Raw genomic sequence first — 27,128 nt, forward strand, 5'->3', positions numbered from 1 at the left:
GAAACCCCTGCTTCTACATCCCGCAAACAAAGTCCATTGTTATTCGTAACAATAGAAATTGATTATTTTTTAAAAAGCATGAACATAAGAAATTACTAATAGTGGTCACTACAAATTGTTTCAAGATATTAAAAAAAACATTTTAGGAAATTCCAATAGCGAAAAAAAATTAAGCATCTATTTTGAATACAAAAATAATCCTTTAAATACTCCTTTGCTTGAATGTATTTTTTTTTATCCCAGTCATATGTCTCTATTCTAAAGCATTGGTCTTTTAAAAAAAATGGGGATTCTAACTCCCGGGACTCCCCCCCCCCGGTTACCCATTGGCCAATCTGGGGGTGGGGGTTCCGCGGTTTGGACCCGACTTTTATTTAAAAGATCAATGCATTTGAATGGTTGGACCCCCCCCCCCCTTTTCTCTTGAGTTGGTAACCCCCAGCTGATCCAGCCCCTGTTTGCCCCCAAAAAGGGAGTTCCTAAATATTAAATCTGTATCTTTGTATGTTGAGCGTGTCTGGTAGTCGGGTCACACCTATCCCTTAGTACGCCCGAATATGAATGTTTGTTTAATCTCGAGAAGATGGGGGGGGGGGGGGGGTATAAAACCGTAAGATATAAAATACAGTTATGATTACCTTTATTATACTGATACAGGTAAGTACTTTGGGTTATAATATTGCCTTAATCCTAAGTCTCTTCTACCAAATCCAACGCTTGCCACAAAATGTCGCCCGTCTTATACCCGTCCATATTGACAACTGCATACAAGGAGCATGATATATTTTTTGTTTGTAATAAGAATACACGAAACGGTCAACCTTGACCCGCTGATCCATATTAGCACAGGATTTAACGGGAATATGCAAAACAACAACTTTAACATTTGTAAAATATACTCACTTGTCAAAGTTTGAACGAAGATAGCCAAAGAAAGGTTACTAGTGGGTTTCGTGTAATAAAAAAATATTCTTATATTTTTATTGACAATATCAAACCATGATTTTAAATCATGGTTTGATATTGTCAATAAATATGCTATCAGTTTTTTTTTTTTTTTTTTCCATTTAGTAATCAATGTTAACAAATATAGGGTTTAGAATGGGGTGTAAGTTAGTTATACACCTCGGGATACGGCGTGTCTGGATAAGAAACCCCTACGGCCTCCGGCCGACGGGGTTTCTTATCCAGACACACCTATCCCTCGATGTATAACTATTACGTAATCGATCGAAATTCATGTTCATTCAACCAGAACCCGTTAATTACGCACGTGTATACAGATTGTAACTGAATATATTATCTCAGCATGTTATCATGGTTATAGTGTTTTTGTTTTATGGGTCTTGTATTTTGCAAAAAGAATAATTTTTAAATGGGGTTTTTCTAAGCACCGGAAAAAAGTTGTTAAACATTTATTATCTATTTTCCAATAAGTTCAATAATAGAAATTTGTATTCACAACACACACGCATAACTTATTTAAAAACTTACTTGCCATTGTCATATTTAACTGGATAATCAGAGTTTTTATGGAAGTTGCATGTTGAGAGCAGCTTTAGATATGAAATCATATTGACATTTTGTAGAAAACCTGTATACTGCAATAATTCAACATAAATCCTGCATTTTCAACAAATTTTTATTTTTCTAGGAGAAAAACAATCAAACGGAAAACATGTTCCATACATAAAATATCTGTTTCAATGAGAAGAAAAATTGTTCCCATAGGTAGACAAATTTTCCCATGGGAAGAAAAATTGTTCCCATGGAAAGATAAACTGTTCCCATCGGAAAAGTTAAATTCCCATGGGAACTCTCTGTATTCGTCTTTTCCCATGGGAACTGTAAAGTTCCGATGGGAACTTTAAAATTCCCATGGGAAATGTACTTTTTAAATTTCCCATGGGAAATGTACTTTTAATCAGCTGTCGTGACAACAGTGACAACGGTGACATGTTGGGACATATGGGAAAATTTTATTTTTTTGATTATCTATCACTTGGGCAAAAAATATTTTTGGTATCTTGTAAACCGACAAAGTCAGATTTGCCAACACTGTGCGGGACAAATTTGCCATTCCAGAATTGGCAAATCTGACTTTGTTGTTTTACAAGATATCAAAAATATTTTTTTGCCAAGTGAAAGATAATTAAAAAAATTAAATTTCCCCATATGTCCCAACATGTCACTGTTGTCACTGTTGTCACCACAGCTGATCAAAAGTACATTTCCCATGGGAAATTTAAAAATTCCCATGGGAATATTAGAAGTTCCCATGGGAAAATTTAAAGTTCCCATCGGAAAAGTACTTTTCCCATGGGAACTCTCTGTATTCGTCTTTTCCCATGGGAACTGTAAAGTTCCGATGGGAACTTTAAAATTCCCATGGGAAATGTACTTTTTAAATTTCCCATGGGAAATGTACTTTTAATCAGCTGTCGTGACAACAGTGACAACGGTGACATGTTGGGACATATGGGAAAATTTTATTTTTTTGATTATCTATCACTTGGGCAAAAAATATTTTTGGTATCTTGTAAACCGACAAAGTCAGATTTGCCAACACTGTGCGGGACAAATTTGCCATTCCAGAATTGGCAAATCTGACTTTGTTGTTTTACAAGATATCAAAAATATTTTTTTGCCAAGTGAAAGATAATTAAAAAAATTAAATTTCCCCATATGTCCCAACATGTCACTGTTGTCACTGTTGTCACCACAGCTGATCAAAAGTACATTTCCCATGGGAAATTTAAAAATTCCCATGGGAATATTAGAAGTTCCCATGGGAAAATTTAAAGTTCCCATCGGAAAAGTACTTTTCCCATGGGAATTTTAAAGTTCCCATCGGAAATTTACAGTTCCCATGAGAAAAGAAGAATACAAAAAGTTCCCATGGGAATTTAACTTTTCCCATGGGAACAATTTATCTTCCCATGGGAACAATTTTTCTTCCCATGGGAACAATTTTTCTTCCCGTGGGAACGATTTTTCTTCCCATGGGAACATTTATTTTTCCGATGGGAAAATTTGTCTACCTATGGGAACAATTTTTCTTCCCAATGAAACAGCTATTTTATGTATGGAACATGTTTTCCTTTTAATTGTTCTTCTCTTAGAAAAATTGAAATTTGTTGAAAATGCAGGATTTATGTTAAATTATTGGAGTATGCAGGTTTTCTACAAAATGTCAATATGGTTACGTATCTAAAGTTGCACTCAACATGCAACTTCCATAAAACTCTGATTATCCAGTAAAATATGAAGGAATGACAAGTAAGTTTTTAAATGAGGTTGCGCGTGTGTGTTGTGATAACAAAGTATTCTTTTTTCTATTATTATTGAACTTATTGAAAAATTGATTAAAAAAAAATGTTTAAATCAATTTTTTTTCCAGTGCGTAGAAATATCACAAATTTTGAAATTTTTTTTTTACAAAATACAAGACCCATAAAACAAAAACACTTACATGCTGAAATAATATATTCATTTACAATCTGTATACACGTGCGTAATTAACGGGTTCTGGTTGAATGGACATGAATTTCAATCGATTACACGCAGATGACAATCAATAGAGTGTAACACTTGTCGATAAAACATTTAATAACACTGTTATCATGGTAATTTCTAAAGATATGATTATATAATTTGGAATTATTTATTTATTTATAACAACATAGTCTGCTTTTATATTTCATGTCCTTTATGCCAACTATATCCCTAGTGCGTAATATTTAGATGGTCATTTGCGATATTTCAACATTTTGATTCCTTCCGTATTATATTCTGTATAGGCAGTTTATGCAGATGAATTACCCGAACAGAAAATAGTAAATTGACATATTATTAGACATATTCAATTCATTCACCAAAAGTGTATCACTATCAACGGCGGAGAATATTTTAGCGCATAGATAGGACATTTGGTAAAAAAACAGTCTGAAGATTTAGCGCCAAAAAACAGTACATTTATACCGAAAATGATCAATGCCATTTTAGAGAATATTATTTCATTCGTTGTATAATAATGAATGTTGATATAGTATCAGGATAGCACAATAAAACAAAAAAATACAGCAATAAAAGTCTAAAAAGTTAAAGGGAAACTCCGCAAAAAAAAAAAGAAGAAAAATTGATATTATGTTCATTTTGTATAAAACAGCACAAATTCATACATATTAACGTTTTATTCTCCTAGATAACATATCACCATCAATTTTAAATTCAAAATATCATCAATTCTCTACATTCTGAATAACTATAATCTGTCATTTTTAAACTTTTTTTACTAACTTTATGAAACAAGTAAATATAGGGGAATTAATTTAGAGCAATTTCTTTGATGGATTCTCTCATAGTTTAAAGCCATAATTAACTAGCGGTGTTCAAAAATTGTTTCCAATAATACAACTTGTTCATAACTTTTTTTATCTGGGACTATTATACAATATAAAATCTTTTTTTTTGTCCCACCCAGCCTTTATATAATACCTTTATGTAATTCCCTAACTTGACCATCAGCATGGCTAAAGGACTTATTGCCAGTACTGTGAGGTGACACTTCCAGGTATTCAAGGGATGTCCTGTCAGGCTTAAAAACTCTGATTACATGTAATGCAGGTTCACGGAACGCCTGCTGAGCAGTGATGCGCGGACAGAGATTTGGAATATTATGTTTAAAAATTATCTGTTATAATATACATCATGTGTACATTTTTTTTGTATCCTGAGTCCGACAGTGATATACTATACATTTCTAAACTCATACGTGTAGTCAATTTTACTACCACTTTTTTATGAAACACATTTTCAAATTTTAAAGTTCCCATCGGAAATTTACAGTTCCCATGAGAAAAGAAGAATACAAAAAGTTCCCATGGGAATTTAACTTTTCCCATGGGAACAATTTATCTTCCCATGGGAACAATTTTTCTTCCCATGGGAACAATTTTTCTTCCCGTGGGAACGATTTTTCTTCCCATGGGAACATTTATTTTTCCGATGGGAAAATTTGTCTACCTATGGGAACAATTTTTCTTCCCAATGAAACAGCTATTTTATGTATGGAACATGTTTTCCTTTTAATTGTTCTTCTCTTAGAAAAATTGAAATTTGTTGAAAATGCAGGATTTATGTTAAATTATTGGAGTATGCAGGTTTTCTACAAAATGTCAATATGGTTACGTATCTAAAGTTGCACTCAACATGCAACTTCCATAAAACTCTGATTATCCAGTAAAATATGAAGGAATGACAAGTAAGTTTTTAAATGAGGTTGCGCGTGTGTGTTGTGATAACAAAGTATTCTTTTTTCTATTATTATTGAACTTATTGAAAAATTGATTAAAAAAAAATGTTTAAATCAATTTTTTTTCCAGTGCGTAGAAATATCACAAATTTTGAAATTTTTTTTTTACAAAATACAAGACCCATAAAACAAAAACACTTACATGCTGAAATAATATATTCATTTACAATCTGTATACACGTGCGTAATTAACGGGTTCTGGTTGAATGGACATGAATTTCAATCGATTACACGCAGATGACAATCAATAGAGTGTAACACTTGTCGATAAAACATTTAATAACACTGTTATCATGGTAATTTCTAAAGATATGATTATATAATTTGGAATTATTTATTTATTTATAACAACATAGTCTGCTTTTATATTTCATGTCCTTTATGCCAACTATATCCCTAGTGCGTAATATTTAGATGGTCATTTGCGATATTTCAACATTTTGATTCCTTCCGTATTATATTCTGTATAGGCAGTTTATGCAGATGAATTACCCGAACAGAAAATAGTAAATTGACATATTATTAGACATATTCAATTCATTCACCAAAAGTGTATCACTATCAACGGCGGAGAATATTTTAGCGCATAGATAGGACATTTGGTAAAAAAACAGTCTGAAGATTTAGCGCCAAAAAACAGTACATTTATACCGAAAATGATCAATGCCATTTTAGAGAATATTATTTCATTCGTTGTATAATAATGAATGTTGATATAGTATCAGGATAGCACAATAAAACAAAAAAATACAGCAATAAAAGTCTAAAAAGTTAAAGGGAAACTCCGCAAAAAAAAAAAGAAGAAAAATTGATATTATGTTCATTTTGTATAAAACAGCACAAATTCATACATATTAACGTTTTATTCTCCTAGATAACATATCACCATCAATTTTAAATTCAAAATATCATCAATTCTCTACATTCTGAATAACTATAATCTGTCATTTTTAAACTTTTTTTACTAACTTTATGAAACAAGTAAATATAGGGGAATTAATTTAGAGCAATTTCTTTGATGGATTCTCTCATAGTTTAAAGCCATAATTAACTAGCGGTGTTCAAAAATTGTTTCCAATAATACAACTTGTTCATAACTTTTTTTATCTGGGACTATTATACAATATAAAATCTTTTTTTTTGTCCCACCCAGCCTTTATATAATACCTTTATGTAATTCCCTAACTTGACCATCAGCATGGCTAAAGGACTTATTGCCAGTACTGTGAGGTGACACTTCCAGGTATTCAAGGGATGTCCTGTCAGGCTTAAAAACTCTGATTACATGTAATGCAGGTTCACGGAACGCCTGCTGAGCAGTGATGCGCGGACAGAGATTTGGAATATTATGTTTAAAAATTATCTGTTATAATATACATCATGTGTACATTTTTTTTGTATCCTGAGTCCGACAGTGATATACTATACATTTCTAAACTCATACGTGTAGTCAATTTTACTACCACTTTTTTATGAAACACATTTCTCGTGTAATGAATGACATTTAATTCCAACCAAAGATTTGAGGAAGTAACAATCTATTGAGATATTTTCCATCGGTAAAATTTGAAAATGTAAGTCTGTACTACTTGTCAATAATTATTGACATTTTAAAACATTTAAGTATTCATTTCACAAAAATGTACGCACTTGTCGATCGTTGGTTTATACAGATAGAAAGATACGGAACTAAAGATAGTCATAATTTAAAATATGTATTTTGAAAAAAGTCAAAAACTTCCATAACCGATCTGATTTAAATTCAGGGCCCGTATATGCATAAAGGTACTTAAGTTAAGATTTTTCTACATGTTCTACGATAAATTAATACTATACGATTGGATATCATTTTATCCTGCAATCAGACTACTATTGTACAAATAACATGAATACAAATAACTTTTTGCTTTATTGGTACATGTACAAATAAAGTCTCCTGTTACCCGCTTCGATGTTGAGCAAGCGGTAATACGGATGTTTCTTTCTTGGTAACATTTCATTTAAGTGTCCTCTTCGCGGTCCGCGTTTAACTATGTCGATTTCATTGCAAAAATCAGACGCAATGATTTGGATTTAAACAGCAAACGCCCGAGTATCGGGTGTAAATTGCAGGATAAAAACAATATATGTACATTGTCGGAAAATATGAAATTTATTTGTACTCGCTGCGAAACAGGAGGAAAGCTCGGCGAGTCTCGCCTTTCTTCCTGTTTCTAAAGCTCGTACAAATAAATTTTATATTTTCCGACAATGTACATATATTGTATATGTATGCGTATCAGTCCAGATCAATATCTAACTTGCTTTGCTTCGTCGAAGTTATGAATATAGAATAATCACAGATTTATATTTCAATGAGAACGTTCTAGAGCAGTTTGAGAAATTCGTCATCACAATTGTTAGTTATATTGTACATGTATAATTATGATGCGAACCTTCTGAAATAGCACATGAAATTCCAACTAAGCGTGAATACTTTGGAAAAGCGACGGTTCTATTAATGCCCATTGTCAATTTTAAGTTTTGTTTCAACATGCATTGTAATATATGTCACTGGACGCAGAGACCAAATAAGCCCAATTCATTTTTGTGTGTACTATAACAACTGAAACCGTAATTCCGCTGAGGTGCACGTGGATCATATCTGTTATAACAGAAAGGTGTATATATGGTAACCATACTACCTTTAATAGTTAGTAAGTTCAAAAGTAAAAAAACAACCCTTTTAACATTATACCCAGGAACATACATCTTACTATTTTGCATGGATTGTTAGACGTTGCGCACGGTATTGGTGTCTTGATGTCTCTTTTGTGTACTATTATTTGTCTGTTTGTCTTTTTATTTTTTAGCCATGGCGTTGTCAGTTTATTTTCGATCTATGAGTTTGACTGTCCCTCTGGTATCTTTCGCCCCTCTTTTGAAAAATGCGATAGATAGCCGGTTATTCCGATTCAAGTTCTTTTCCTTTTCAATAAATATCCATGTTCTGCATATCATTTGAAAGGAAATAAACCAAAGAAATCAATAATATAGATGAGTTTGTGCTTTGTATATTATGTAATGAAAAACTTTGCGCATTTCGATGCCTATAACGTCATTTTAAGGATGTCCCGTTGTTACAATTTTGTTTTGTGGGCGTCTTTGAAATCCCAGTGCGGATCAATTAGTTAGTAGAATGTTATATAATTTTACAACTGTATTATATACCTTTAACGTTAAATGGCGTTCTAGACGTTTTTAACTGTGAGAGAAGGAAGATCGTCAGAATAGTTTAGAAAGGGTAGAGAAAAAATGTCCCAATTAGCTGCTCAACCTATACAAAAACTTTCTGTCTTCACATTAATAAGATATAACGGGTGAAAATGGATTTTAATAATATCAGAAAAATTTATACGTGTTCTAAAGAAACTATATGAAGTAATCATTATGTAACTGCAGTCTTACTTTAAAAACATCGTCAGTTTTCTCGTGTCCAATAAAATGTCCCGATGGACGAAATAACACAAAGAATAATTCGGAGGCTTTTATTAAACGAAATCTAACTAGATCTCAATTTTTTAACATCTGTTAACTGATATGAATGGAAAATACATTTAATTTCCTCTAAAATGATATGATATGTACTTTTGTTTGAGCTGCAGATAGAAAATCCGAAACGATCTAAGATGTCCAATGGCATGTCTCCATATCCGTATTTTGACGTTCGCGATATAATAACGCTAAACTGTTACTGTATATGAGTATTCTTGCATATTTGGCATAAAATAATTTCATGAAATGGTCGTAAAATATATAAAATAAATTTATCGTTTGATGTGCATTAAAATATAGATCTGCATTTTATCAAGTATTTAACATGTCGAAATATTTAACTCGTATACTTCATAAATATAAGGCTCCGGGGCCATAACAATGAGACAACTTTACATATGATCACACTCTCGCTTTTAGAAAAGCAAGATACATTGAAAATGAAAATGCGACCAAAAGTGAGCTCATCTTAATTATCCCCCTTAGCTAGATTATAAACTATATCAAATCAAGCTATACAGCCAATCCCTAATTCCTTGCGTTGCTATTAAAAGATTCGAAGCTATAATACACACGAATAAAAAATCTCAAAAAAGCTAATCAGAAAAAGTACTCCTTATTCATGAACATTTCAGTATAACTTTCAATCAATTTTGTCACAGCGACTCATTTAACAAACAGTTTTATCAGAGAAATACTCGTATGTCATGAACATTTCAGTATAGCTTACGATCATTTTTTTTATTTGCTGTGGGTAGAACCAACTCTAGTCATCTACCTAGCAACATGTATATGAAAAAGAAGGTTTATTACATCTAGTGTGGCAGAATGGAGTTTATTTTCTCGAAACTCCAACAGAATTGCCTGCTACATAGGCATGCGATGAGACTAGTATAATAAGATTGAAACTTGTCTTTTACGTTAATTTGAGAGAGAGAGAAAGAAAGAGAGAGAGCAGTTGTCCGACAAATATGATGAATTACACACAAATATGTAGCAGGCTCCACTGTATTAATTTACAGACACTCCAAACTCTTTCGAAAAAAGTCCCCATTCATATGTTGAAAACGGTAGCGCTAAATCAAAAATAATTTATATTATAAAAAGTGCATGAAATGCATTCCTGGTCCATGGTTGTTCGATTCAGAAAATATTGATCCTGGGGCCTGTTTATCGAAACTGTCCTAAGATCGGTACTAAGAATTTCTTAGGACAGAAATTAGGATAAAGTTAGGACCGACTTACGACATGTCTCAGCATGCACATCGAAGCTATCTTAGGATTATCTTAGCTAGGATGTCCTAACCGCTGTCCTAAGTATTGGCGTAAAAGAAAATAACAAATTAAAAATGAAAAAATGAAAATATTGTATCAAATGTAACCAATAACTATAATTTTGAAAAAAGATAACTAATTAGAAAATAGTTATTAGTTTTAAATTAAAGGTGATAAATACTTTTTATATTATAACTGTACATTTAAACTCATAAAACAAAACATAAGACAAAAAATATTACTACGTTTTATACAAGAATTGAAACAAACAAATTGTAAATAGTTAAAATAAAATATATAATCGGTAAAATCATTATATGCTTTGAGTGAGCTGAATTCGAAGTGTCACGGTTTCATACTTCAAAGTTCAAATGCAAATCTCGTGCATCTTTCATATAAATACTGAGTTTTTCAACTATGTTATTACTGCAAATAACATGCGATGATATGTGTGAATATAAGAGACGAAATTCGAATTCTACCGATGCAAAACTACAGACTCTCCTGGACGACGTGGACAAGAGTAACACTTTGCTTTTTGGTAAATTGTCAAATGTTGCAACAAATGGTGCTGAAAAGAGGGATAGGATTTATATGCCCTAAGGGAACTACCATTTGATTTTTATAGGGGGGGGGGGGGGGTGGGCGGGTTAACTATGATGAAATTTGAAAAAAAGGCAGGACAGCAGTTTGGGAGTAAAATAAAAAATGCAGGATGAGGAACTTTGCAAAAAAAAGCAAGATAAACTAATAAAAGAAAAGGCAGGACCGAATAGAGTGAAAAATAAAAAAAGAAGGACAGAGATTACAAAAAAAAAAAGCAGAACAACATTTTTCATCCTATGCCCCCCCATCCCCTGTCATAAAAATCAAATGGTAGTTCCCTAAAGTAAATGCAACCAATACTGGCCATATTTGTTTATAAAAAAAACATCCTAAATATATCCTAAAGTTAGGACCATCCTAAGACTATCTTAAGACACCTAAATTGGTATCCTAAAGTTAGGACAATTCCTAGGATTTTTCTAAGTTACGACATGTTTGATAAACCCACTCAGGACTAAGATATGTCCTAAGTTGGTCTTAGGACACGTCCTAATCCTAAGACTGCTTCGATAAACAGGCCCCAGGTGTTTATTTAGCAGTTACTTAAAAATACACATCTGGTCATATAAAAATAATTATTTTTTTTTCAAATTTTGCAAAATTGTGTTTCAGAGAACCAATGCACCAAGTTAATTTTATAGGATTTGGTTTTACATTTAAACCTGTTCAAGGAATGCATTACTGGACAAGAACAATTTAAATGTAGGACAAAATTGGCTTACAACACGAAATTTGTTCACAGAATAGTACCAAGTATGTGACAAAATCACGGGTATGTAACATCTAGGTATCTCAATTGCAGATGAATTTGGTGGTTAGTTGCCGTTTAACGTTCAGTGGCAAGTATTTCATGCATATTCAAGACCAAACTAAGTTGGGCAGACGACAAAAGTGAAATGGTGACAAATTCATTGTTCAAAATTTATTTCCAAGTGTTATTTCGGACTTCAAATATATATTATGGAAAGTAAATTTTACTATTATTTATTGAACAAAATAAACAGATCAAAACCGCATAAAGAAAATAAACCCGGTGAATGAAAGCCGAAATAAATGAAATGTAAAAAAAGTAAGAACACAAACAACTTTTAATTTAAAAGTCTGCCCAAAAATGATTGATATTTCAAAGAAAGATTTATAGTGTGCTCATAGTAAACTTAAACCAGAGTGCGTATAGATGTCTTTGCTTATGAATCACTTCTAAATATTAAAAATCAACGATGTAACATTAATACAAAAGTGATCGAGATGCGCTAATTGCGTCTTTCAAATTTTCGGACACTTAATTTTTTTCCAAAACACGTTATAGTCAATATCAGAGACATATAATACATGTATTATATGCTGAGATTATATGTCTCTGTTAATATGCATCTTTCTTTTAAAGAAAGTTTTGTTTTTATTAAACACTAAAGGACAGTATCTCGGGGACACTGCCAAAAATAATATTTCAAAAAGCAAATTTAAATTTCCATCTTTAATAACTTGTATATCAGATAAATTTGACCACATGACAAGAAATACTACAATAAACATTGGTCACGCACGACATATTCCGATGTAACCCACGTGCCGTTACAATGTCCGCATCAGCGCACACAGGTTTGTTGAATAGGCCAGTTGATTGGAGGAAAGTTACCGAAAACCACGCCTACCTTAAACTAATACCCAATCAACCGCATTTGACAGAACATACATAAAACATGGATAAGATTACAGAGATTTGGTTGTGTATTCAATATTTAAAAAAGTTTAGACTCTTTATTCAAACTTAGAAGTATTGAATATGCCTGTAATGCAAGTTTCGCAATTTTACAATAAATTTTATACATCATTTTCACCTACCTAGTGAGGAAAAAAAAAATTTTTAATAAAATTTTAGCGTATTTTTAAAAAGAATTTACAACTTGAAAAATATTTTTATTACCTTACACATCATTTATATATTATGCAAATATAGATGTGGTTAGTAACCACTTGCCGATTGAGTATGGAAGATGGCAGGATTTACAGAGAGAAGACATAATCTGCCGTCCCTGTGACTCACACGACATTGGTGACGAGTATCTTTACATAATGAATTGTGGAACATTTAAACTAGAAAGAAAGAAATGTTTACCGAACTGCTGTTGGGTCAAACCCTAACATCTACAAATTTGATCAACTGTTCAACTCGTCAAATATTGTAATATTAGAAGAACTATGTAAATTTATCAAAGTTATAAATGTGAAAGTCAGTGCCAATGAGTCAACTCTCTATCAAAGTCACAATTTGTAAAAGTAAACCATTAAAGGTCAAAGTACGGTCTTCAAAACGGAATCTTGACTCACAACGAGCAGCAAGCTTTAAAGGGCCCCCAAAAAATGAATAGTGTATAACCATTCAAACGGGAAAACCAACGGTCTATTAATCTATATAAAAACGAGAAACAAGAAACATTTATGAACCACATCAACAAACGTCAACCATGCACTGAATATCAGATTCCTGACTTATGACAGGTGCAACCAAATCCGCGGGTTTTAACGTTTTAATAGGTACCAACGTTCAACCTTACCTGGAACAATAGTGTAACATCAAAGCTGGTATTTATTAAAAATAGAAGGACGGAAACATGAAAAAAAATAAGGACTATCTATGCACATAAGACGCGAAATTTCCAGACCTGACTACATCAGGACCGTCGCTGACAAGTTTTACTCCAGTTTATAGTGCTTTCTTTTATGTTTGTTTTTTTAGGTTTTATGATCACGTTTATTTATAACAGAACTGTGTTTTATTAGAGTGTTTTATCAAGGTTTTGAAATTACTTGTATGGTTTTATGTCGAATGATTTCTGAGGAATATGTTTAATTATGCAAACAAAAACTGCCTTTATTATTAAGTCTTTTTTTTTTTTAAAAAACAAACTATTTTTTATACTTTTTACCTGTAATATTGGCGCAAATGAAAGGTTTTATTTTTGGCGCAAATTAAATATGGTTTGTGGCGCAAATGAAAGATTTTTTTGGCGCAGATGAAATGCCAATTGGCGCAAAAGCAAAGCACCGAATAATTGTACCTTATACTTATGTTTATGTATGTTCTCTAATAACTATATAGTAACTGAAGTTTTATGAGAAATAAAGTATTCGTATTCTTTTAAACTATAAATTACACGAAGACAGCCTACGGGTAAAATATAAGTGTTTATAATACCATAAAGTATTTAATTCTCATCAGTCCTTGCAAATGCAAAACTCTGGATTCTCTTTGATATTTACCTGAAAGATCATAAAAAGACAAATCTAACAAGTCTTTCAAAGGTGTTTCCGAAAAATGAAACGAAATTACAGATTTTTTTTGTGGACGAGTAACACATTGAAGTAGGAAGTAGGAAATTTGACCGAATAAATGTAATAAACTTCAAAAAAAATCAGTGCACATCTTTCTACTGGCGAAAAACACGCTTATCGAGTTACGTAGATGAAAAAGAATAAGTATATCAATAATGATTATGATTTCAATTTCATAAATTCAAGGATTATAACAAGAAAACAATCTCAAACACGATTCGTGATTTCCTATGTATATAGATTAAAACAGATTTACTATTTCTATTCTTAAATTAAATTCTGAAATACAAAGGCATGGCTCTGATACTTCGCAGTTCAGCGAACAATATTACATGAAACGCACGATGCTATTGATCGAAAACAAAGGTGAGAGATTCAAATTGTAAAATCAGCCACTGGACGTTAGAGTTTCTATCAATCATTCAATAATAATAAAAGACCTTTGAATGTAAAAGTACGATAGAAATACCTTTAATTTATTGTAATTACATATTTTTTTATCAAATAAAATTTTTGTTAAACTGCTCCAGACATGATTATTAGTAACCGTCAGTCCATTGCGCTATTTCATAGCTCTTTTACAAATTCTGAAAAATAATCATAAAGGAAAAATTAATGTTCCCATGGGAAAAAAATATCTTCCCATGGGAAGAATAATTGTTCCCAAGGGAAAAAGGTGTTCCCATGGGAAGAAAAATTAGTTCCCTTGGGAACAAAAATTCCCTTGGGAACTTCGAATATTCCCATGGGAATTTTTAAATTTCCCATTGGAAATGTACTTTTAATCAGCTGTGGTGACAACGGTGACAACATTGACATGGGGAAATTTAATTTTTTTTAATTATCTATCACTTGGCCAAAAATATTTTTATTATCTTGTAAAACAACAAAGTCAGATTTGCCAATTCTGGAATGGCAAATTTGTCCCGCACAGTGTTAAAAGGGAAACATGCAGTTTGTACACTTCATAATGTAGCATGCTCTCCATTGTGAATAAAATAAATAAAAACTAAATCAACAAAGAATTTTCCAAATAGCATATTTTTTTAAAACTATTTGTATTGATCTTTATATTTTAGATTGTAATTGACTTGAACTGGAGGCTTCGTACCTTGTGTACAGATGGCTTATATTACGAAGGTCTGTCATATGTCTGTTGGCCTTGACCTCATTTTCATGGTCAAGCGACTGCTTGAATACAAGTTTCTATTTTTGTTATGTGAATTTCTCACTTACCTATTATGTGACATACCGAATTAGACTATTTACCGGGTTTGTAATAACATGAGCAACACGATGGGTGTTACATGTGGAGCAGGATCTGCCTACCCTTCCGGAGCACTTGAGATCAAACCCAATTTTTGGTGGGGTTCGTGTTGATAAGTAATTAGTTTTCTATGTTGTGTCTTGTGTACTATTATTTGTCTAATTTGCATAGTTCATTGGTCAATGTTAAAATTTTGTTTTTGTCTATTACCATAAGCAATAGATCAATAATATCTAGTGTATGAAATGATTTTAAGGTGTACATGTCTGTCTGGCAGGGTTCATCTGACGAGTTACCTTGACCTTATTTTTTCATGGTTCATTGGTCAATATTTAATTTTCATGGTGTTGTCTGTTTGTTGTATAAGATAAGCAATAGTAAAACTATATAAGGCGTGTGTAATGATTGTCAGCTATTATACATGTCTTTCTTGCTTAAATTGGTTTATCTCACCTTGACTTCATTTTCATGGATCTTTGACAATGTGAGGTTTATGTGACACTTGTACTAAAACTTTATCCTTAGGACTATCAGCATAAAATAATTCATGAATAGAAAAACAGGCGAGACATTTCAGCTTGAGCATTCTTGTTGCATCTTATATGTTGTATTTGAGACATTATTGGTTAGAGTTTACAGGTCTGACTTGTATTGTTGAGGACCAAGCAATTTGAACAACAAGAAAGAAATATGGAATGGTAGTATGAACACATGCTCACTACCAAAAAGAAGACATATCTATTTTCTAATTTTATGTATTATAAAAGATAGAAGGTATGCTAGATAAGCATTAATATTCTCTAAAATATGTTCAGTTACTGTAAAATTCATGTGAAGGCTCGATTTGTGTTCATTTCACATTAAAAAAAATCATGTGATAGCTCGATTCACCTTAATTAATTTCATAGGTAGAAAATTTGTCTGTATTTTAAATAATTCTTTTACACCAACCGCTTTGGATTTATGTGCTTTAGGTCAAGGACAAAAAAAATGCCGTTTTTTGCAATTGAACACTCTTTTAGTTGTGACGTTAAAGATGAAGAAAACCGAATTAGACTTCTTATAGTAATAGACTGAAATATCTTAGGTAGAAGGGTTACTGTTTCATGGGGATTTAACTAATATTTCCTTTTATATTTAGATTATGTATTTTAATTGGATTCTGCCTTACTACCCTAAAAATCAGTCCAGCTTTTCATTCAAATTCTTCTGCTGTCAAACTTCTTATGCAATATTAAACCCACACAAAGAACAAAAAGAAGCAAAGTTCAGGTTCTAATTTCTTGCCGTTGAATAGAAAATATCAATGTTTGTATTGCTGGTTTCTGGTTTAAACCGATAGCGAGCTATCTGAAATACAATTTCAAACTAAAGCATTATATTTGCAGAAGTTGAAACTCCCAAACATGCCAAATAGGTCTATTACAATAAAAAAATATAAGGAAATGTGGTTATAATTGCCAATGAGACAACTATTCGCCAAAGTTCAATTAAGTAGATATAAGCAATTATTGTCAACTGTACGGCATTGATAAAGTGAGTAAAAACCCATACCGTAAAGTCGCTATAAAAGGTTTAAACATGTAAAATATGAATATGAAACAATTCATATGAGAAAAATAACTGCCTTATTTATAATAAAACAATTTACAAACAACAAATATGACCGAAATTAACCAACCACAACCACTAGACTACAGGCTCCTGACATGGTCCAAGGTTTATGTTATAAAAAGACCTTGAAATGTGTTCATATTCTTTTAAATTACTTTGAAATTATTACTGATAACAAACTGTCATGGTATCAGAAGAATGTTTTCTATCTACAGGAGAAACGTGAACTATATTAAAGACTTCATTGCAATTTAAGTGCTCCAAGAAAGTACCTAGTTAAAAATAGCTATGACCATGCATTGTTGCTTAAAGAGCAACAGTTTTAATATGAACGACTGCATATATAATCTACATATTTATTTGTGTTATAAAAACAAGGAGATGTGGTATTTTTGCCAACTATCAACAACAGAACAAGTATACTATATATAACCATAATGTCCAACGTCAGACGTCGACAAAATCGGTTTAACCCGCCACATTTATATGCACCTCTGTCCTAAGTCGGACAAGGTCATGTCATAGATACATATTTGTGTAGTTATACATTTAGTTTAATAAACGATATTCTGACATTGTGCTGTACAGCTAGATAACATCTATTTTTTTTGTCGGAGCCATTCAGAGCTTCTTGTATGGTGTGGACTGCTAAACATTGAAGAACTGTATTGGTGACTTCTGTCTGATGGTTTTGTATTTGTTGCTTATGTGATCGAACTTGACTGTCTTTATGACAGCTCCTTTTCCGTCTTCCACACAAATCAACAATGAAAAAATCATAGCGCATGAAAAGCTGTAAAAGTCTACTTGATAACTAGCGAAACTAATCGTAAGAAAAACACCCCGCACTGATCTACGTTTGAAACATTGAATAACACCATTTATGACATACACAAAACAACGACAATCAAAATGAGAAGTCATGGCTTGAAACAGGCACATAAAGAATGTGGCCATATAGTTCATCAAAAGAATCATATTCAATGCATTAATGGGTTGAAATGAAAGAATACATACAGCGATGGAGTTTTAAAATAAAGTACTTGTATTTATCCCAAACCAACTTATGATATTTGTTGATGATTGATTGATTGTTGGTTGCTAAACGTCCAGTGACAAATAATTCATGCATGTTCAGGACGAGAAAAAGTAAACAATAAATACAACAGGTAGGTCTTGCAATAATAGAGGCCCACCGGGATGATGGTCGGGGGAATTTGGACTGCCACTGGAAAATGAGGATAAATTATATTGGATAAGGACAGAAATTTTGCCTTGCAACTGGCCACCTACGGATCCCTCCGAGAGTTGTTGCAAGGGTTCTTAACGTGTAAAGAGCTTGGCACTCTCTTTATACGAGGCATCGGATTTAACCTCACCATTCTGACAGGACGTAGCTGCAAACTTGATACATCCCGCACAGCCAAACGGACGCCCCACTTTGGCAAGCGTTTTATCGCCGGTCGGAAGAGGACCAAGTGACCATATTTCTATTCCCCACTCACCCTTGGGGGTTATGATATTTGTGATAGCATAGCCGAGAACTTTTTTATTAGGTCTTGAATATGACTACAACTTTCAGTACTTAAAAATGACAGAATTTTCAGTATTGTAAAATGACTGAAATTTTTAGTACTGAAATATGACTGAAATTTACAGTACTTAAAAATGCCTGAAATTTTCAGTACAGTAAAATTACTGAAATTTTCAGTACTGAAAAATGACTGAAATTTACAGTACTGAAAAATAACTGAAATTTTATGTACTGAAAAATGACTGAAATTTTCTGTAATGAAAAATGACTGCAATTTTCTGTAGTGAAAAATGACCGAAATTTTCAGAAGTGAAAAATGACTGAAATTTTCAGTACTGAAAACAAACTTTTTCCCAACATAACTGAAAACACAAATACAATTAATTGTACTGAATACATATGAGTAAGAAATGTACTGATTGGTGACTTTTTATACCAGTACTGTATTTGTAGTGGCATTTAAATTACATGTACATGCTGTATAAATTCCTGGTAGTGTAAACATGTCTCCTGATTTTTAAATTTTTTGGCACATTTGTACTTTGATTCGAGTTACATCGGAAAATGAAATAAAAAATTGGGGTCACCTTTTTTGTTTTTTGGTAATTTTTGTAAGAAAACGTAAATTTTGGCGACACTTGTCCTTCACTTAGTTTACACTTTATCAATACTAGTATGTTATTATGATTGGATTTACTGTATGAACTATAAACTACCAATCTCTTTTAATGGCGTCTTTGTGAGTTTTATTTGTTATACTGTTTGTATACGTACTATCAACTACATTATCTTTTTTTCGTGGCGTCTTTGCCCGATTCATTTGCATGTTTTTGTTTTAATCTTCCAGTCAGTTGTGGTGAATGTCTATGATGTATGTTAACACAGTTTTAGCTGCTGTATCCGAATTATGGCCACATTGACCCATTATATCTGTTTCGGTTGTTCACCCAATTTTGTCAATATAACGGAACTATAGATAACTGTCATACAAGTAGAACGTTTAGGTAGCTATAAAACTAGATGTAACCCATCATTTAATTACGAAATTGCCTGTACCAAGTGAGGAATATGACAGAACTTCGTTTTTCAGTCGTTTCGATGGTAAATGTATAGGTCTAACGTTCAATTTTGTCAGTTTGTTGGATTTTTCATTTTGAATGTAACATGTGTAACGTGGAGTTATATTTTTTTCTATAAGATGCAAAAATATATGTCTTCCACTCTTGTAACATAAGAAAACTGGTTTGCTGATCATACACTTTAATTTACATAGCATTCTCTCTCTTTTTGAATAAAAGCATACTCCTGTGTCTTACTTTAGCAGATTGTAGGAGCGATTGGTAGTATCGAGGGTGAACAAAATCAAATATTCAGTATTTACATGAATTTTATTTTTTGCATATATCATGTAAAGGAACAATTGACAGATGCGACATTAACATATTAAGCAATAGTTACTAGATATCAGACTAGATAGTATAACTACATATTTATAAGACTAGATACAAAAAAAGGTCATTACATTCAAATTTTCTAAAGTTTCAAAAGAGAATATTAATTGTGGTAAGAAATACAAAACAAATCAATTTGAAAATGACTTTTCAAGTCGTGCTATTTGTTCCTTCAAAGAGATTCAAAATGAAATATCATCAAAAAAACTCACTTTTTATTTTTGATTCACTTTTTGCTTTGGTTACAAGTAACACATTGTACATTTTCAAGAAATAGTATCGAACAATACCATTATATGGCTTTAATTTGTCCGACTGTCACCAGTTTCGACAAACGATATTTACCGTCAAGGAAAAATCACTCAATTTCAGCTGCTATACCAACACCTACCACATGCTCCCAAAACCTAAGATAATTTGCAAACAATATAGGAAAATAAAAATACTCCTAACAAATAAAAATAAAAAGTAAAATCACAAAAATACTAAACTCCGAGGAAAATTCAATCGGAAAGTCCCTAATCACATGACAAAATCAAATGACAAAACACATCAAACGAATGGACAACAACTGTCATATTCCTGACTTGGTACAGGCATTTTCAAATGTAGAAAATGGTGGATTGAACCTCTCACTTGTACGACAGTCTCATCAAATTCCGTTATATTTACAACGATGCGTGAACAAAACAGACATAATAAATAAAATAGTCAAAATATGGGTACAGCAGTCATCATTGTGTTACAATATCAATACAAACAATCATTTACAAAAAAGCACAAAAGCATCTATCAAATTAAAAACCACATTCATTGCTTCGCGTGTCTGACGTCAGAAAATGTAAACGTCACATAAGAAGAAATTTTGTCGTTCAATGTTTATTCAAAACAATTTTATAATTTCACATGGGGAATGTTGGTATACAGGGTTAATTTAACATTTAAATGGAATTCCTTCAAGCATACATATCTAATATCCTGTTTGTCATAAAAAGGATTTATTTTTATTGATATGAAAAAAGTTATAATATACATATTAATATATCAATATCATTCTATCAATTGAGATACACTATGTTCTACACTCGTTTTCAACTTAATACTCAAACGTAAATTTGCAAACACAAGGACTATTGGTCATTTGATTTTTTCTTAATTTGAATATCTAGAGTGATTATATATCAGTTCCAAATTGCCTAATGTCAAACACGATAAAGAAAAGCGTCTACCAAATAATTAATTGAACATGATGGTTAAAGGGTGAAATGCAACTGCTGAAGAAACCGACTTTTTGTTATCTCTCGAATTTTGTTATGCTTTCTTTTTAAAAGTAAACAAGGTAACTTCGCCATTCTTATTTAAATTCAGAACGTCACCATTCATTAACTATTATTCTGATATGACGTGTTTCTTTCGCTTTGTAAACAACACTGTAATAAAATTCTCGATATAACTATACTTAGCGCAGATTCAGAATGTACATAATAATGGCTGTTACAATATATCGCTCACGTAATTCCTCATGTATCGTTACCTATGTTCAAAACGCTATGCCGATTTCGTGGTGTTAAAAATTGCAATTGAAAAAAATTCCAGAACCTTTATTCTTATGCTAATGCATAACAAAAAGAATTAATGCATTAGAGCTCGGTAAACTGTACAAAATCAAAATAAAATAAAATTCCGCGAACTTGCATTAATGCTTTTGGCGCATTAAAGTCATTTCAAAACATGACGTCATACGAATGAAAAACACGAAAGCTGGAGGTTTTTCGGTGGCGTGAACTCTCTAAATTCGGATGCTATTGCATTAAAATGAAGTTTTGAGATAGGTATTGTTTTATTTTATATTTTATTGCATTATTCGCTCATTGGCTGGTTTCAGCAAGTCAACATGGCGGCTCCTTAGTTACGAAATGTCATTTGACGGTATCTTACGAGAAAAAAAATGTAAATTAAAATGGCAAATGTTTGGGTTGAGAATTAAAAGAATTAAACATCTTTTAAACAGTGGTTATTTAAGAAATAATTCATGCAGGCTATAGATTTATTTGAAATTTGTAGCTTTACTCTAACAGGGGGTAAAATAGAACAGCCACACACACGGCATACCCATCCTCGCTTCAGGTTTTTTAAATGAATGTATTTGTCTTATTAGAATTGAAATAATTTATGGAAGCTATAGATTTGTTAAAAATTTACACATGACCTGAGCCTTGATACCCGTTAATGTTATTCTTCCTTAAAACTCAGGATAAAATTCGAATATCACGGCCAAGGCCATGTGTACATTTGCAACAAATCTATGGCTTCAATGACTTATTTCCTAATTTGTATATTTAAGATACACATTATACTTAACAGTCGTGAAATTGTTATTGATTAACGCTTTCAGTAACTAGCCTATATATCTATTTTGCACATTTCAATTCTTTCAACAGGTTGATGTACTCGTAATCGGAATACTAACTAGTATGTTTTTGTCTATTTGTTCTTTTTCAATTAGTACTTCGGATATATCTTTGAGTTTGTGGATTTTAGCAACATCAAGTGGAGTTCTGTCTTTCTTATCTTCTTTATTGAAATCTACATGATATTGTTCTAGTAAAGTTTTCACAATTTCGAATTTATTTGTCTCACATGCAATATGTAAAGGGGTTGATCCATCTTCGTTTTGATAATTTGGATCAGCTCCATACTTAATTAAAGATTTAGCAATTTTGTTTTGTCCATTTCTGATAGCTAAATAAAACGGGGTGTAACCTTTGACATTCGGCTTATTTATACACGAATTTATATCATATTGTATTAACAGGTTGACGATTGCAGTGTGTCCAGACTGACATGCTAAATGTAACGGAGTATCCCCATTTTTATTAAAACAATCAACCTTAGCTTTATTTTGAAGTAAAACAGAAATCACTTTGACGTTGTTTTTAATGCATGCCTCAAGAAGTGGAGTGGATCCTAATGAATTAAACGCATTGATATGAACGTCCTTTGTGAGAAGAAACTTTACAAGCTCGATGTTACCAGATGAACAAGCTAACATAAAGGGTGTCACTTTATTGGTATCCATTTGATTAACTTCGGCATTATATATAATCAATAGTTTAGCCACAGCTGTATTGCCCTTCGAACATGCCATATGCAAAGGAGTTTTACCGGTGTTGTCTCTAGAATTTACCTGTGACTTATCACTTTCAACAAAAAAGAATGAGAAATCAGTGTATCCAAGGAGTGCTGTAACGTGCAGTGGTGTTGATCCGTCTCTTTTTGACTTACAGAATGAAGGCTTTTCAGTTTTCAAAATGTTTTCTAAAAACAATAATCGATATTCTTTACTTTTCATTTGACTAGTGTCAAAAACATCCCAGTTTAGGCCATTACTTATATCATCTCTAATTCGCCTAAAATACAATTTTTCATATTTACTTTCAATTTTAATGGTATTAGAATTTCGATCAGTGGTAAATTGCAAAAGTTCAATGTAGTCTTTAATGAATTCACTATTACTGTGCTTCAGTATACATGGAATGAAATGTCTACCAACAGCTCCCACTAGCATATCAAACATGGACTTATTGATAGAGGTAAACGTTAAAAACGTTTCTTTGATATATATATTTTCCAAATGTGACAGGCTGGAAGAGATTCCTTTCGATGATATAAAACATCCATAATCAATATCTTGTAGCATGTCATTCAAAACGTCGTTAATTCTGAATTCGGATGTTTCCGTATGGTCGTATAACATGAGTGACCGTTTATCGATGCTGTTGTTATAGATCACTAATAATCCCAAGGCTATGAAGCAAGGATCTGAGGAAAGCCTTAGTTTGTTTACTTCATTTTCGATGATATCATTTGGATATAAAAAGTAATCAGCTATTTTCTTCTTGTCTTGCTCTATATATCGCATACAAATCATTGGAAAAAAATTATATAACATTATAATATCATCATGAAGTGGCTTCATTTCTTCTGCAGAAACAAAACAGCTGCATATCAGTCGCCTCTCTTCTATTGTTAAATGCATTTCATCTGCTAACATATCACAATGTATATGAGGAAGTTTCAATAAACTGAATTTTTCATTCCTATAAATATATGATCTACATGTAACTATCAATTTAGTATCCCAACCTTGACCTAGAAAATGATTAATGAAATGTGTCTCTGTTCCCCAGGTTTGTAAACTATTTTCGTTTAAACAATACTTTCCTACGATATCGTCTATCACGAAAACTTGTTTTGTTTTTGCATTTAGAGACTCAGTGAGTTTTAATGGATTTGATATAACAACTATCGTATAGTTATCTGTGTCATTCAATTTCAAAGCAGCTTGATGGGACAATAATGTCTTTCCGCAGCCTGGTGGACCTGCAATAATTGTTACTTTATTTTCTCTTATAGTTTTATATATGCACGTAAATGCTTTTGTAAGAATAAATCTATCTTGAACTGTTCCTCCTTTTATATATTTTAAATGCATTTGCTGTTCTGAAAGTAAAAAGCATAATTGAAATTTTCAATACGATATACAGTTAAATTCACTCAAGTTTGCTAATTAAATATTTGAAGACTTGAATTAACCGTTTTTTTTTCAATGCATTGTTTTAAGTATGTCATACATTTGCTCTTTTTACGTTGCTACCAATTTCGATCAAACAATTTCCTTGAGAAATTCAAAAATAAAGTCAAGAAAAAGGGCAGTGATTATATTTACGTTATGTATTGTTAGTATGAGTGAAATCGGGTAAATGAATAGATTTGAATATTTCTTAAATATGGATTGCTTAGAAACACAACATAAAAAATCTCACAGAAAACCCCATCAGACACCAAGTGTAATGTTGGGAAAGGGTACCTGTTCCACTACTGACTTCAATCGTTATTTTTATAATAACTTATAAATCATTTTCCAATGTTGTTCTTTAATAGTTAAGTTGGGATAAAGGTTATGTTTTTTGAGGAGTTGTGAATACGCATATCACTGTTTGCACTTATAGTTGATTCAAGAAAATTCTATTGAATAATTATGCAATGTTTTTGATAATAATAATGTTTTTGTGTAAGTTTTACTGAAATTCAGTGAGTAGTTTCAAAGAGATTGCAAACACACAATTTGTGGATTTAATGTCAATGTTCTACTGGTTTACAAGATTAAATAGAAAGTAAGGGGCAATATAACTCCATAGGCAAAAAACAAAACACCAGACAACACCATTGTCAAATACACAAACCGTTCGGAAACCCAAAATTCAGAAACGCAAACACAACCACAAACCGAGGTTACACTCAGGTAACTGGTAAGGATAATTTTAAGCACTGATGAAACAAAATACTCGTATACATATAATCCCTAAAGTGGTTTCAGTAATTTGAGAATTAAACTAACCTTCAACAAATGGTTGTAATACAGCTGTTTCTTCATACAAATCTGCTTGGATGTGCTGTAGCTTTACTTCATCAGTACAGTTACTTGTTTCTAATTTAAATAATATGTACAACATGATAACCAATATTTAATTCAAATAACAAAAAGTTCAAAAATAATAAACTATGAATGAACTCGTTATGATGTATCGGCAGTTTGTATGTATTTAGACTTGACGCTATCAACTTTTATATCGAAATGATCTCTGAAGACTGCCGACGATCTAACGATCTGATATAAACATAAACAAAAGTAGACAGACAACCATTTGCAATAGTGTTATGACAACGTTTTATGGTCTGTTTGATTTCATGTTATATATTTAAAAGAATTGCAAATTATCGTTTTAGCTGTATATGATTGAGTTGTTCCTGGTGGCTACGTTGTTTTACTTTTCAATGTAAAAATCTGTTCTTTTTAATAACTGAACATGGTTATCAAAGGCGTACCCGACCTCAAATTAAATGATGCATGAATACGAATTCAAATGAGTTGGTGTATTGACTTGCAAAAAGTAAAATAACAAAATTACCGAACTCCGAGGAGGAAAATTCAAAACGGAAAGTCCCTAATCAAATGACAAAATCAAAAGCTCAAACACATCAAGCCAATAATACATTAACGATGTTTTTGTGCTTAATTTGACAAAACTGAACTAATATGACATGTAATAGAAAAATGTTGTTTCAATATTCCGCTTTTACAAATGTTTGATGCCAAAAAAACATGTATTATATGTTCTAATCACAATACTTGCTAATGCCCCTTTAAAAACGTTAAATATTTCATATTGGCTTCCCAAACGTGGTCTCGTGTTCAAGGAGCCAGCTCTTTAAAATCGACATGATGCCAAAAAAACATGTATTATATGTTCTAATCACAATACTTGCTAATGCCCCTTAAAAAACGTTAAATATTTCATATTGGCTTCCCAAACGTGGTCTCGTGTTCAAGGAGCCAGCTCTTTAAAATCGACATGATTGATTCCATACATTCTGTGTAAGTATATTGTTCATAAATTGTGTATTTGTATTAAAGATAAAGTTGATGCTGCCTGGACAAAGCTGACAACAGACTTTTTTGCTGAACACACTTTGGTTATACCATTTGGTTTTATATTCTTCACGGTTCTAAATTTTATGTATTGTAATCATTTTAATATCTACAGTACATGGTAAATGATATTCAATTAACTGTTGTAATGCGATTTGAAATATATTGTAAAACGTTTTGTTGTTCCATCGGTGGTTAAAATACCTAAGAAATAACACTTCAGTACGCTTCGCAAGATATATGAAACTTGTTCGGTATCTAACGTCTTGCATTTGCAAAAATGTATATCAAAAGAAATTTTTAGCCACATGAATTAATGTGTCTCTTAAAGTTATGATAGAATATATGTAAAACATTGGTTTTTGTTAAGGAAATTCCTTTTTCCATTATTCATATGAATATTAAAAACATTACTGAATTCTGTTTTGATTACAATTTCGAGCAATCGCTGAGTGAATGGTATGTGCCGAAATGTTTGGAAATTCTTTGTTTGCAAAACCTAAGTGTAATTTTAAGAATCTATAATACTTTAAATTAACTTCAGGTAGAAAAACATGATGATGGTCCTCTTGGACAGAAACATCGCAGCTGTTAGTTTAAATCTTGTTTTTCCGGTTTGTTTTACTATTCCTTATTCAAGGAAACTTGTGTCTTACATAACATTCAATGTTTGTATTATATTTTGGATAATGATCTATTTTGGC

General features: G+C 31.9%; 1 protein-coding gene across 1 annotated transcript; it reads right to left on the bottom strand.

Annotated features, from left to right (window-relative positions):
* Positions 1–19,849: 19,849 nt before the first annotated feature.
* LOC127715009 (ankyrin-3-like) lies at positions 19,850–25,416 on the bottom strand. The gene is made up of 2 exons (XM_052221036.1): positions 25,333–25,416; positions 19,850–24,434 (listed from the first exon to the last, which is right to left on the bottom strand). The coding sequence occupies exon 2, from the start codon at positions 24,424–24,426 to the stop codon at positions 22,366–22,368; it is 2,061 nt and encodes a 686-aa protein (XP_052076996.1). The 5' UTR covers positions 24,427–24,434; positions 25,333–25,416; the 3' UTR covers positions 19,850–22,365.
* Between the last annotated feature and the right edge of the window lie 1,712 nt (positions 25,417–27,128).

Source organism: Mytilus californianus, unplaced genomic scaffold (genome assembly GCF_021869535.1).
Source record: "Mytilus californianus isolate M0D057914Y unplaced genomic scaffold, xbMytCali1.0.p SCAF_9, whole genome shotgun sequence".
NCBI classification, from domain to species: Eukaryota; Metazoa; Mollusca; class Bivalvia; order Mytilida; family Mytilidae; genus Mytilus; species Mytilus californianus.